Source organism: Pelodiscus sinensis, chromosome 7 (assembly GCF_049634645.1).
Source record: "Pelodiscus sinensis isolate JC-2024 chromosome 7, ASM4963464v1, whole genome shotgun sequence".
Classification (NCBI taxonomy): domain Eukaryota; kingdom Metazoa; phylum Chordata; order Testudines; family Trionychidae; genus Pelodiscus; species Pelodiscus sinensis.
The window spans coordinates 15583980-15599038 of record NC_134717.1 but is presented as its reverse complement, the minus strand read 5'-3'; the positions used below and the strand labels follow the sequence as shown (position 1 = coordinate 15599038).

The 15059-nt window shown below is 45.3% G+C and overlaps 1 protein-coding gene across 13 annotated transcripts in view; it reads right to left on the bottom strand.

Annotated features, from left to right (window-relative positions):
* SLC35F5 (solute carrier family 35 member F5) overlaps positions 1-14989 on the bottom strand; it is a 51091-nt gene extending 36102 nt beyond the window's left edge. For 2 of the 13 annotated variants that reach the window (XM_075933267.1, XM_075933256.1), the window contains exons 1-6: positions 14835-14941; positions 12503-12551; positions 11778-11919; positions 9583-9656; positions 5249-5331; positions 4374-4521 (exon numbers count right to left, since the gene is read on the bottom strand). In XM_075933267.1, the coding sequence (XP_075789382.1) occupies positions 4374-4465 (92 nt within the window). In that variant the 5' untranslated portion in view covers positions 4466-4521; positions 5249-5331; positions 9583-9656; ... (1 more) ...; positions 12503-12551; positions 14835-14941. Of the gene's footprint in view, positions 1-4373; positions 4522-5248; positions 5332-9582; positions 9657-11777; positions 11920-12326; positions 12552-14807 lie in introns of all 13 variants that reach the window. The other 11 variants (XM_075933259.1, XM_075933266.1, XM_075933262.1 and 8 more) reach the window with 11 other exon arrangements.
* Positions 14990-15059: the final 70 nt, after the last annotated feature.

Sequence of the window (15059 nt, the reverse complement as noted above, 5' to 3'; positions counted from 1 at the left end):
CAGGTAGCCCAGCCTGCCTTGGGGGTGTTGCAGGCCTACTGGCCGAGAGCAGCTTAGGTAAGTGCCTCCCAGCCAGAGCCTGCCTCTGGCACCCTAGCCCCTCCTGCATCCCAACTCCCTCCCCCAGGTCACCATCCAAGCCCTCTGCACCCCCTGCCCCAGGTCGTAACTCCATCCCAAACCCTGTACCCCCTCCAAAACCCCTTCCTCAGGCCAGAATCCTTTCCTGCACTCAAGCACCCTCCCAGACACTGCACCCTATTCCCTGCCCCAGGTCACAACCCCCTCCTTCACCCAAACACCCGCTCAGACCCCACACCACCTCCTGAACCCTAGCTCCTTACCCCATGAGCCCTTCTGCACACAACTTCCATACTAGAAGTCCTCTCCACAGAAAAGTGTGCCCCCCCCCCGACTACTTAACAAAATCTTGGAGTGGTCCCCCACCCCTGATGTAAGAAGAGCCCTACCACCTCCACAGTTTTTGAATCTAGACCCTTTGTTTTTAAATTTCCTTTGCTTTTCAAGTGACAAAAAGTTGAAAATGCCCCAAATCTAAACTAAATGTTTCAACTGACCCAAAATGTTCCCCCCCCCCCCCCCCCAACTTTTCAATTCAGCAAAAATTCCAGTTTGGATTGATCTGAAATGACTCCCCTCCATCACCCTCTCAGAACACAAATATAAGCCTAATCAACCTAGCTTTGTGGGCTCCCCTGTGTGTGGGACCCTGAGCAATTACCCTGCTAGTAACCCCTTAATATCTACTGTAGCTTTTAGATGTAGAAAAACAGGTGTGGCACAGCTTGGCCATGGAGTTTGATAGCATCTTCGGAGGGACCTCAAAGAAACAAGTTAAGGGCCTCTGAGTTAACACACATAGGACCTTTGGAAGTTTAAAAAATCCCTACTGAAGTTGGTATTAGAAAGCTCCACTTTATCAAGACTTAAGGATAAGGAAGACATGAGCAAATTACTTGAATATCAAAAGAGTAGAAAGCCCTGGGCCCAAGTGAATCTAATGATGGTAACTAGCGGTGGGAACTTTTTTGAGTTGGGGGCCACTGGCCCACAGAAAAATTAGTTGGGGGCCATACATAAATGAGAAGCAAAAATACCTCAAGGATGTGGCCCCCAACTCATAAGCAAAGAGAAACACTCACTTAACTCATGTAACTTGGAACACCAAGGTTCCCCTTGCATTCCAACCTCAAGACACCAATGCACCACATGACGTAGGGACACCAAGGCTTGGGGCTTCTCCTTATGGCCAGATACTTTTGGGGGTGTGGGGCTAGTAGATTTGGTGGGGCCACTCTAGGCCCTGTAGTGGGGTAAAAAATGAGCAGTTCAATGTGTGGGTGGGAGCTGCTCGTGGGTGGAGGTGCAGGATCCAGGTGAGTGGTAGGGTGCAGGAGCAGGTTGGATGGGGGTCAGCATGGGAGGGTGGCTGCAGCAACAGGCTGGTTGGGCAGAGTCCGGATACAAGGGATGGTGGGAGAGAGGGCTGGGGTGGGAAGCAGTCTGTACAGGAGTGGGTGCCTACCTGGCACAGGTCTAGGGGAGGCCACAGGTGGATCTGCGCCCTGCACTGACTTGCAGGCTCCACTCCTTACTTCCATTGGCTGAGATTTCCAGCCAATGGGAGTGATGTAGGTGGAACTTGCAAGGCAGTACAGGGAACAGAACTTCTTTGCATTGCCATTCCAGTGCAGAGCCGCCTCCTCCTTCCACCAAGCACGATGGGTGAATATAAGAACATAAGAACGGCCATACTGGGTCAGATCAAGGGGCTATCTAACCCAGTATTCTGTCCGCTGACAATGGCCAATACCAGATCTCCCAGAAGGAGGGATCACAACAGGTAATCCCCAAGTGATCCCTCCCCTGTAACTCACTTCCAGAGAAACAGAGGCTAGAGACACCATTCCTACCCATCCTGGCTAATAGTCATTGATGAACCTAACCTCCATGAATCAATGTAGCTCTTTTTTGAACCCTGTTAAAGTTCTAGCCTTCACCACATCCTCTGGTAAGGAGTTCCACAGGTTGACTGTGCACTGAGATAAGAAAAATTTCCTTTTGTTTGTTTTAAACCCTCTACCTATTAATTTATTGGGTGACTCCTAGTTCTTATATTGTGGGAATAGGTAAATAAATTTTTCTTATTCACTTTTTCCACATCAGTCATAATTTTATAGACTTCTATCATATCCCCCCCTTTCTCTCTTTTCTAAGCTGAAAAGTCCAAGTCTTTTTAATCTCTCTTCTTATGGGACCCGTTCCAAACCTCTAATAATTTCTGTTGCCCTTTTCTGAACCTTTTCCAATGACAATATATCTTTTTTGAGATGAGAAGACTACATCTGTAAGCAGTATTCAAGATGTGGGCATATAATGGTTTTATATAGAGGCAATAAGACATTTTCTGTCTTATTCTCTGTCCTTTTTTTAATGGCTCCTAACATTCTATTTGCTTTTTTTTTTTACTGCTGCTGCACACTGAGTGGATGTCTTCAGAGAACTATCCACAATTACTCCAAGATCTCTCTCTTAAGTAGTTGTAGCCAAATTAGTCCCCATCATATTGTATATATAGTTGGGATTCTTTTTTTCTAATGTGCATTACTTTATATTTATCAACAGTGAATTTCATTTGCCATTTTCATCTCCCAATCACTTAGCTTGGTGAGATCTTTGTGAAGATCTTCACTGTTTGCTTTGGTCTTAACTAGCTTGAGCAGTTTGGTATCATCTGCAAATTTTGCCACTTCACTGTTAACCCCTTTCTCTAGATCATTTACAAATAAATTGAACAAGATTGGTCCCAGGACAGATCCTTAAGGGACCCCACTAGTTACCTTTCTCAACTCTGAAAACTTACCATTATTCCTATCCTTTGTTTCCTGTTTTTTAACCAGTTATCAATCCATGAAAGGACCTTCTCTCTTATCCCATGGCAACTTACATTACTTAAGAGCCTTTGGTGAGGGACCTCGGGCCATAGATTCCCTACCACTGCCTTAAAATCTACTCATGGCCCCCCATGTGAATGGGGGAAAGGCAGTGTATTTCCAGGGCAGTTCAATGGTTGGAAAAGCATGCCAGTGTTTGTGATGGAAGCAGACCGGAATAGTTGATGGAAGAATGGACTTGACATAAGAAAGAAAATGTGGGTAAGCAGGTAGGGATCCTCTTTCTAAGGACCCAATATGGGCCAGAAATCTTTATTTCATGTGGTGGTGAAGGATAAAACAATTGAGGAATTTGAAGAGGTGAAGGCATGTCAATCATCTTACCTAATCCTCTAAGAGCCTCGCCCCTTTCACAATGCATAGGCCAAACATGACAGAAAAATTTGTAAGCGGAAAAATTTGTGCATGGAAAAATGTAAGGAAGCTACAGGGAAGGAATTTTTTCCTATCACCCCCTGTGATAGATGGGAGGAGTGCTGTCCTTTTCCAAACATCCAGTAACTCCAGGGTTAAACCCAGGTAACCAGAAAGTGTTGGCAATGAGCCTAGAGAACCAATGGGAACAAACCATTGAGATTTGTACTGAAAGGAAATCTGCCTGCTGCAGTTTTTTGGGGGGGAATTCAAATCAGGAACTCGGTGGAGGGGGAGAAAATGAATTAAACCAGGCAAGAATACCATATCTAAAAATGGACTGAACATTGGAAGTACAGATATGTGAGTACATAGGCACAATCAGATTGTGTTTTGTTGTCTGGTTAAACTCCTCTGTACTGTGTTCATGTGCCATACCCTTCCCTCTGCCATACACTGGAATTAAACCTGAATCCCAGGGAAGCAATTCAATTGCATCATAACACCTAGCAACCAAGTATATCTCTTTGTTTTTTTAGTAAAATCACTCTTTTTTAAGACTATGATCTGATTCTTGTGTCCTAGAAGGTAACAGGAGGTCTGCATATGAATGCCTAAGACTGAGAAGTCAGTTATCGGAGATTACAATTTTTTTTGTGTATTTCAATCTCTTTTATGGTAAAAGACCTTGGGATGCCCCACAGGAAGATGTTCCCAGGTGATTCTCCCTGGGTTCAAAAAGAAAGGTTTTTTTCCCCACTTGGGGAAAACATACCACCCACCGTCAGGAAATCTGTGACCTTGGGATGTTTTTAAGCAGAAGCCTATAGAGGCAAGGTATTTAATGGCTCTTGTGGGCTCCCACTTCTGCATTCAAAGTGCCAGAGTGGGCAACAGCCTTGACACATCCAGACTGTGGAAGAGGAAAAAAAAAGACTCTCAAGCTTCCAGCACAACCGACTACTGTGGCCTAAGGATCCAACGTGCCTGATTTGCTAGGATTAGGAAAAAATAGTAAAGCCATCAAATGGGAGAGCAACTGACCCTCGGCATCCACACCGCTTAGTCATATCCCAGATCCCCCTCCTGCTCCAAAGCATACAGCTGGTACAGATTATCTGATCGTCTCTTGACATCCTGCCCTATTCTTCTGCATCAGGCCCCACCCCAGTTCTCCTGAAGCTAGAATCTGCTGGAGAGAACAAAAGAGGGTACGATTTCCCCGTTAAGTTACTCTAATATTTCAGAGATCAGAAATTCTCTCAGTTTATAAATTTATGGATACATTTTAACACATATAGCTTTTTTACTCATTGTTAGTCATTTTAAGTGACACCAACCCAAAAAACACTTATATCTGAAGGATATGTCAATACTTAAATATCAGCCAGGATCAGCATAACACCATGTAATTAGAGAAAGCACATTTATCTTTTCAATTTTCTTGTGCATTTGACTGCAATGTATGTAAGTAAGCATCTAAAATTCCCTTACATGACTAATTTTTTGTTTTCTGTGTTTCACACTGCATCAAAAAAAAAAACTCAATATGAAAATGTGATTGTGAAATCTCAGTTTGTACTCAAGACAGGTGCAGCACTGACTAGACTGAACACTGACAGTATTCTGAGTATCTGTTCTGAGCTACTTATCTAAATCTCTGATCTCAGACAATTTATAGCACTATGTATTACAATATTATTGAAGTTTGCAAAATTTAAGATAGAATGCAAAAGGTGTGAAGAGAAACTAAGGATCATGGGTATCTTAATCTATTGTATTTCAATTTTTCATTTTATGCAAAAGATCTTAATCATGAATATTTCTCCAAATAAAATATTTTGTTTCTCCACGTTCAGAACATGCTGCGATAAAAAATAATGCTGAGAAAATAATTGCCAATATTACATTTTACATACCTGCACAGAAATTTTTAAAAACAATATAAATGCTTGTACTTTAATAGACTTCAAGCTACCATTGTCAAGATGAAGGCTCTCTCCTAAAATGGAAAAATAAAATGTGAAAAATTGTGAAACATATGTTCCTTCAATAAGTAATTTTCTAAACATAAAACAATTGTACTGAAGTATCAAAACTTCAAAGCATTTGTTACAGATACAAATATGAATACTGACAATTCAGTCTGTAATACTAGTAAGACAGAGCATAAAAGTGAAAGAACAGTGTCAGGTGCGGGGGCACAACTCTTAAATCCCTTTTAATGATCCACAAATGGAAAAAGTTTTCTCAAGACGTTTAATTACACTTGCTCCTTCCACTGGGGTTGATCTTATGGATCTTAAATTTGTGCAGAGACTGTATTGCTATCAGTATCTTGCACAGGCTTGAACATATTGTTTGGTCTTAATAGCAAGCAACATTGTAATGTTATAACAGAAGGACATGTAACTGCGTGAATAAAGACGACTGCCTTAATTCTTAAGTATGTCTACATTTTAAAAGTTTATTTTAAGGCTAAACTGTTGCAAAATTTTTCCTCTTAATAGCTCCTTTATGATGAAAGAATCAATCTCTCTCCCTCCCCAAATCACTGATCGGGTTCTCCAAACATTCAACAAAAAGTTGGGGGTGGGGAGAGAGGCTTTTCACATCATAGACTCTAGGATAACAGGAATTGCTGCACTCGATTAATCCTCTCTCAGACAACAGCTGGACATCAGGACAAGGTGGGGGCCCAGCTATGGACTCACGGAAAGGGCAAGGCCTCAGGCAGCCAGCCTTCAAGACCACCCAGAGCGTGCTGTGTCCCCTTTTCCCAGCCAGCCCTGGAAGCGCCAGCAGCAATTTAAAGAGCCTGGGGCTCTGGCCACCACTGCAATAGCAGCAGCCAGGAGCCCCGAGCCCTTTTGGGTCCTAGCACAGTTGCCCCCTACTCCCATCAGAGGGCCTGACTAGATGCTTCAGAAGGTGAAGTATCCTGTAATTGAGTATGAGTGAACAGTCCATAGAGAACATTTCATGTTAATGTCACACATCTTATACTTTAACATATAAAGGACTGATCCTCTCTCGATTTTTTTTATCTTGCCTAATGCTCTCTTGTTCCATATAATATAAGTGCTGTATTAATATGCCCTATATGCGATCTATTTGTCAAAAACTTTTCCTGAATCTTTTTTCTTGTCTATACTGTTGAAGACATACTTGCTGGCAGGTATTTTGAAATAAATTACAAAAATAACTGAAACTGCCGGGACTGCATTGTGTGATTTTGACCAATAATATATGCAAAATTTTAAAACACGGTGCATTTTTTTAAAACAAAAGGAAAAACTATGTAGCACTTTAAAGACTAACAAGATGCTTTAATAGGTGATGAACTTTCGTGGGCCAGACCCAGTTCCTCAGAACATATTCTGGAAGAGCACTGGCATGACCGTATATACCAAAGGAATACAATGAAAAAAGCAAACACATTATTAAACTGACAAATTAGATTTAGTACAGAAGGTGGGGTAAGGAAGGGGAGAGGGGATTTATGAGTCAATGAATGGCTAATCAGGGGTGATAAGTAGGAAGCTATCTTTGTAATGGTTAAGGTAAGTAGCATCTTTGTTGAGGCCCATTTGTAAAGTGTCAAATTTAAGCATGAATGAAAGTTCTGAAGTTTCCATCTGTAATCTGGTGTTAAAGTCTCTTTGAAGTAAGATGCATATAGTAAGGTCGTTAAGACTATGTCCAGGTAGGTTGAAATGAAAAGCAACTGGTTTTTCCTTGTGAAGATGTCTGATTTGTGGGCATTAATTCTTTGGCGAAGTGTCTGAGAAGTCTGTCCAATATACATAGCAGAAGGACACTGTTGGCACATGATGGCATAAATTATATTTCTGGATGAACAGGAACGTGTGTTCTTGATCCTGTAACTGACATGGTTATAATAATGTGTTCATTTTTTTCATTGTATTCCTTTGGTATATATGGTCATGCCAATTCTCTTCCAGAATATGATCTGAGGAAGTGGGTCTGGCTCGGGAAAGCTCATCACCTATTAAACCATCTTGTTAGTCTTTAAAGTGCTACATAGTTTTTCCTTTTGTTTTAGCAAAAATCAGACTAACATAGCTACCTCTCTATTACTATTCAAGTGCATTTTTTGGAACACAATTCTTCCAGGAGTAAGACATGCAACATATGCTGAATGTCTCTAAGTCGTCAGGCTCAGAGGCACTTGCAGTATACTGTGAAAATTAAAAGCTTACCATTTGTTTACTCATTCTGGAGGTCAGAAAGTCCAGATCCACTGTAGACTGTTACCCACAGTGACCTAGCTGGTGCACTATAACTGCTAATCAATTTATATACACTGTGCAACCCTGTGACAGACAGAGACTAGCACTTCAGAAAGCAATACCTTTTAAAAAATATTGTATATATATACACACACACACACATACGGGAACTATCTTGACCTATGCTGGTGGTATCAAACATCCTGCCCACCTAAAGTATTTTTCCAGTGCAAAACAGAGTCAGACTCAGTACCACATGACTTGACGTACAACTTCTAGCTTCAGTGTAGATGTAGCCTGAGAGGTAATTCCCAGTTCGGGCAGATGTTAAAGCCCCAGTTCTCCTTGACTTAGCATGCTAAAAATAACAGTGAGGCCATAAAGGCAGAGGTGGCTTTTCTGGCTAGCCAACCAAGTGCATAATAAAGATCTTGGTTAGGATTTAACTCAAGCAGCTAACCCAAGTCACCACACATGCCACTGCTGCAACACTAATGTAGGAACTAATGTAGGTACGTCCACCCAAGATTAGAATTCACCTCTCAGCTGCAGTATAGATGAAACCCTCACATATGGCAGTTCCCACATTTCAAATGTATTTAACCAGATAGGATAATGACGCTAGTACTTTAAAGACAAATAATTTAGGTGCCGTTTCATGCTTGCTTAGTTTAAACTCTCAAGAGCGGTGATTGTACAGCAGGGACCTAGTAGAGGGGAAAGACAAATACTGGTCCCAAAATTGCCTCCTTTCATTTCCCTCCACAACCCTCTGAAGTTCAATGGCAACTGTTTATTTTTCTAAGGGTAGATTCAGAGTGGCATAGCTTTAGCTCTTATTTAAGTCCATAGGAGTTATACCCCACGTAACAAAGTGCAGAATTTGGGCTAATAATTTTAGTTATTGCCTAAGGACATTATTGTACCATCTATTACTGTGCAATCCTGCCTTTGGGCTGGATTCCTAAAAGGTGCTGAGCACTTAAAAATCCATTCAATGCCTAGTATTGTCAGTGAGAAATCCACTGAGGATTGAGGATAATTTAGCATCCTAAATTTGGACATAATGGCTCTTGGCAAGTTGTTCCAATGGCCAACATATATTAGTGCAATCTTTTCACAGAATGCATCTGACATCCCTATTCTGCACCTAATTAGTATGTGCAGGCCCCTGTTGTGAGATGAAGGTGGCAGCATTCAACAGATCCTGTTTTGTTTTTAAACCTGAACGCAATGAAAGGTGGACTTCAAAATCGGGCTGAATGTCCCTCATGTTGGTTGTTTGGGTCAAACCATACTGCTTGTCTAACGTATTCCTAGTCCAGAATCGGGATGTAAAAATCCAAGTTAATCAGTTAACAGGTTAAACCTTATATTTAACTGGTTAAACAATTAAACAGGGGCAGGCAGGGGCTGCTCTGGCTGGGTTCAAGTACCTCTGCCTGGGTTCAAGTATCTCTGCCTGTGGCACACTGGGCCAAGCCTGCCACAGATGGGGGCTGCTCTGGATTGCAGCAGACTCCGCAGGGCTGGAGCAGCCTCCTGCTTATGGCAGGAGGAGGCTGCTCCAGCCCACCTGTTAGCTGGTTAACCCTTCACATCCTTAGTCCAGAAGGGACCACTATGATCACCTAGTCTGACCTACTGTATAAACAAAGTTTCCTCTAAATAATTCATGGAGCATAGCTTTAGGAAAAACATCCAATCTTAATTTTAAAATGGCCAGTATGGAGAATCCACCATGACTCTTGGTCAGTTGTTCCAATTATGCTCACTGTTAAAAATATATGCCTTAATTCCAGTCTGACTGTCTAGCTTCAACTTCCAGACACTGGATCATATTTTACCTTTTTTGCAACAACAACAACACACAAAATAGAATTCCTTTACAGGTCATTTTCACAGCGGCACTTAAATATGCTTCAGAATCACCTTTGTTAATTACTTTTCACTTTTAACAGAAGCTGACCGTACTCTAGATACAAAATAGTTTTCCTTACCATTTAGACCATAATAGGGCTGAGATTTTCATCTTGTGGAACCATTCTTTTTATGCCAGCTACCTGTAGACCTTCTGCAGAAAGCCAAAAGGAATGAAAACTTAAAAACACTCCTTTCCAATACCTTGTGAAAAGTGCAAATGCCAGGTCAATGGTGTCTTCCTTCCCTTTCCCCCATATTCAATTTTTAGACAGAGATACTCCACATAAACAGATGATATTCCCAAACATTAATGCCCTTATTGTATGCAATATTGTTGTAGCTGCATCAATCCTAGGGTATTAGAGAGACCCGATGGGTGAAGTATCTTTTATTGGAACTTTTTTTTGTTGGTGAAAGAAACCTTTGAGCAAAATTTGGTCCAATGAAAGATATTACACCACATACCCTGGACATTTAAAATGGTCTTAAAAGTATATTCACTTGAATCTGTGAGCTAGGATGGCGTTATGCCAATTCACAAATGGTAGAACACTCTTTTTACTAAGACACTTAATTTCTGCTTAGTTGGGGGCCACATATGAGAGGAGTTTTTTCTCCTTTTCACTTGGGGATAAGCTCACAGAGATTTGTTGTTTTTTTGTTTGTTGTGTTGTGTTGCTTCTCATTTGTGTGTGGCCCAACTGACTTTCGGTGGGTCAGTGGCCCCCGTCCCAAAACAGGTTCCCCACCCCTGCTCTAGAAAGTATCACCATTATCAATTTAGGATACAGTTTAGTAGTGAAGATAGAACAATGTGAGATCTATGGGACTATAAAATAATGAAATAGTTTGTTGATCATAAGGGAAACCTCCTTTTGAACACAAGTTGTTAAATCAATGCATATACTACAGGCATTCTATGTAAAAGCTAGTCCATGACAAAGGCACTTAAACAGCAACTCATTCACAACCGTTTTTTTTTTCCACCCCACAATCTGGACCAACATGAAGCAAATAAATATGTTACCTACTACTTGGATCACTGCCTGTTCACATAAGAGAAAATGCCAAAAAAAGACTAAAAATAATTTGACTGCAAATAGATTCTTACTTCATTCTACCATGTGACCCACATACTGTGAGTGAAGACAAAAATTATGTTTTAGGTACAATCAGACAATGAATAGAAGTAGACTGACTAATCATTTTACCTCCATCCTTCCAATTCTAGAAATATTTATTAGATAGCTAGAACAGATGTATAAAAAAATATGAGGGTACCAAGCTCAGTGTAGCTATAGAGAAATAATCAATTGCACTGACTAGCACTTGTATATCAAGGTTTCATTTGACGGTACAAAGTCAAAAGCATAACAAACCAGTGCATTTTGTGCAAATATTTTTTAAAATATTCAAGTATTCCTTGATTGTCCTATTATTCTAACACCATGCCTACACTGTGGGGTGGGGTGGGGTGGGAGAGTTGGCTTACAGTATGCAACTCCAGCTATGTAAATAACATAGCTGGAGTTGACTTACTTTAAGCAGAGCTTGGCACAGCAGGAGGTCAAGCAGAGAAATGCTCCCATCAACTTTCCTTACTCCTCCAAACAGCGAGGAGTACTGGCCAACGGGGAATGGTTTGCTATGGAGACTGCCCACTGTCCTGCCGGCTCCCACGCAAATCCCTGCTGCTGGCCATCCACCGGGACTCTTTGGTCCAGCAACATCCATGCTGGGCCACGGATGTTGCTGGACCAGACAGTCCCATTTAGAGAGTTTCAACCTAGATACATATTTTTGTTAGTCTCTAAGGTGCCACAGAACCACTCTTTTTATAAGTTACAGACTAACACAGCCACCACTCTGAAATCCCTAGTCTTTATTAGACATGCTAAATCAAACCCTAGAAGATCAATCACCAGAACTTTGATCCTCAGTAAGTGGAGATGTGGCCTAAAAATTCACTTCAATGACAGCTGATCACCATTCTACAGAGGAATGGGGGAGTTGTTTTCTTCAAAGTAAGATAATTGCAATCTTTAAATCAGATGGGCGGAGCAGTTTCTGAGTGATATTACAATCACTAAAGGCTTATTTCTGCAATCCTCACTCAACAGAAACTCTATACAAAGAGTAGACTCCTCTGCAAAAATTCCCATATGACACAAAGCACAAGAACTCAAACCCAGGTTTCACATGCTTGTATTGCATATTGCCTACAATTCACCACAATAAATATTAATTAAAAATATAAACTCAAAATACTCACAGGAAGCACTCTGTTTTTAATTAATTATTTTATCTCATGAGACACCTGGAGTCCAACAGGCGGCAACACTCACTTGAAAACTGTACCTCCATGACATCCAAATGTTCTGTACACTAATAACAGTAGAGCTGAATCACAGTATCTAAAGAATAAGAAAAATACTTGGAAAAAATCCAAATTCTTATACAAGTGACAGAAATGTACATTTTCAGCTGTATAGTAATTTGCAAGTGCTAAAGGAAATGGTATATTATACATTTAAACAAACTGTCAACTGACAATTACCAGAGTAGCTGACCATGAATGCCAGAACTGAAAGCATTAGGAAAAGAACACACAAAAGTGTCTTGTGGAATCTTCCATCTGAAAGAATTCTAAAACTTTATTGTATTCAGTTGACAAACCCTACAAATATTGAACTTCACCCACCAATGAAGAGTGGACACGTGGTAAAATATATACCTGGGAATACTATGTAATTATTTTCTATATGACGTGTAAAGTATAAAATTAATACAGAGGAGTTTTGGTTAGCAAGAATATAATTACCCAGAAGAATTTTCCCCAAGCATCAGGTGTTCTCGCCCACACTTGTGAAGAGTACTAGGAATCTTTAATAACTGCTCAGGACCTCACTTTTAATTCTCATCTTAGCAACGATGTCCCCTGATAACATCCTGGATTGTGCATTTTAATACATACTCATAAGGAAGAATATCACCTACTGAATTATCAGAAGCACATAATCATTCCTTGGAAATCACCTGTCCAATCCTGCAAAATAACAGATCAAAAGATGTTACAACTAATAGTGGGGTAGACAACTACAGAGAAATGAGGACCTCAAGTCCAGTATATTTGCCAGAAGTACCCTTCATCTTTTTAACTGTGGAAGCCCTACATTCTGGAACAGGCACAAAGCTACATTTCTAAAGATTTAGCCAGAGTAGGGCTGGGTTCTGTTGCCTTAATCTGGTCCCTCTCCACCCACTCTCTAGGGACAGGGGCAGCTAAGCAGGATACCCTTCCCCACCACCACACACAACACCCCACTACAGAGTTGGGAGGCAAAGGAAGACACAGGACTTTCCCTTTCCCCCAGTTACACACACACACTCGGGATGGGTGGAGAAAAGACAGGGCCTCCCCTTACACACACACTCTCTCTCTCTCTCTCTCTCTCTTCCCCCCCTCCCTGCACAGGGTGGGGTGAGGAAACATCACCTCCTCCTCGCCCACCCGTACCTTCTGGGGATAGAATGGGTAGGGAGAAAGACAAAGCTCCCTGCCTCCATGCACACACACACACTGGGTGGAAGAAGGCAACCCCTGCTTCCCACTCGCACCCCCACTCTGCAGATGGGGGCAAGGACAGCCTCCTCCACGCGCGTACCCCCCTCTGGAGCTAGGGGGATAGGGACAGCCTCCCCCCTGCATGCGCGTGCCCCCCACTAGAGCTATGGGGATAGGGACAGCCTCCCCCCCTCCGTGTGCGTACCCCCCACTAGAGCTAGGGGGATAGGGACAGCCTCTCCCCCCGCATGCGTACCCCCCCACTGGAGCTAGGGACAGCCTCCTCTCCCCCCGCGCACGCGTATCCCCCTCTGGAGCTAGGGAATAGGGACAGCCTCCCCCCTCCTCACACGTACCCCCCTCTGGAGCTAGGGTATAGGGACAGCCTCCCCCCTCCACGCGCGTACCCCCCTCTGGAGCTAAGGGGATAGGGACAGCCTCCCCCCTCCGCGCGCGTATCCCCCTCTGGAGCTAAGGGGATAGGGACAGCCTCCCCCCTCTGCGCACGTACCCCCCTCTGGAGCTAGGGGATAGGGACAGCCCCCCCCTCCGCGCGCGTACCCCCCTCTGGAGCTGAGGGGATAGGGACAGCCTCCCCCCTCCGCGCGCGTACCCCCCTCTGGAGGTAGGGGATAGGGACAGCCTCCCCCCTCCGCGCGCGTACCCCCCTCTGGAGCTAGGGGATAGGGACAGCCCCCCCCCTCCGCACGCGTACCCCCCTCTGGAGCTAGGGGATAGGGACAGCCTCCCCCCTCCGCGCGCGTATCCCCCTCTGGAGCTAGGGGATAGGGACAGCCGCCCCCCCCGCGCGCGTACCCCCCTCTGGAGCTAGGGGATAGGGACAGCCGCCCCCCCCCGCGCGCGTACCCCCCTCTGGAGCTAGGGGATAGGGACAGCCCCCCCCCCCGCGCGCGTACCCCCCTCTGGAGCTAGGGGATAGGGACAGCCCCCCCCTCCGCGCGCGTACCCCCCTCTGGAGCTAGGGGATAGGGACAGCCCCCCCCCCGCGCGCGTACCCCCCTCTGGAGCTAGGGGATAGGGACAGCCCCCCCCCCGCGCGCGTACCCCCCTCTGGAGCTAGGGGATAGGGACAGCCGCCCCCCCCGCGCGCGTACCCCCCTCTGGAGCTAGGGGATAGGGACAGCCCCCCCCCTCCGTGCGCGTATCCCCCTCTGGAGCTAGGGGATAGGGACAGCCGCCCCCCCCGCGCGCGTACCCCCCTCTGGAGCTAGGGGATAGGGACAGCCCCCCCCCCCCGCGCGCGTACCCCCCTCTGGAGCTAGGGGATAGGGACAGCCCCCCCCTCCGCGCGCGTACCCCCCTCTGGAGCTAGGGGATAGGGACAGCCCCCCCCCCCGCGCGCGTACCCCCCTCTGGAGCTAGGGGATAGGGACAGCCCCCCCCCCGCGCGCGTACCCCCCTCTGGAGCTAGGGGATAGGGACAGCCTCCCCCCTCCGCGCGCGTACCCCCCTCTGGAGCTAGGGGATAGGGACAGCCTCCCCCCACCGCGCGCGTACCCCCCTCTGGAGCTAGGGGATAGGGACAGCCCCCCCTCCGCGCGCGTACCCCCCTCTGGAGCTAGGGGATAGGGACAGCCCCCCCCCTCCGCACGCGTACCCCCCTCCGGAGCTAGAGGATAGGGACAGCCCCCCCGCGCACCCTCATTCCAGGGGCGAGGACAGCTCCCCCCTCCGCAGCCCAACCCCCGCTCCCGCTCCCCCCGCCTCCGCGCGCACCCCCACTCCGAGAACGGGAGCGCGCACCCCCACTCCGGGGACGGGGGAGGAGACAGGCCTGCAGCGCCAGAAGCAGCTGGGTCTCAGCGTTCGATACCTAGGGTGTGTGGCGCACGCGCACTGCAACAGCGCATGCTCCGTAGGAGCGGCCCTCGCTCTGCTCTGCCTTGCCCGGGGCTCGGACGCTGCTTCCGGCTCGGCTGCAGCGAAGTGCTGCCTCGCGAGGCTGGGCGGCCGCTAGCGCCGCGCGCG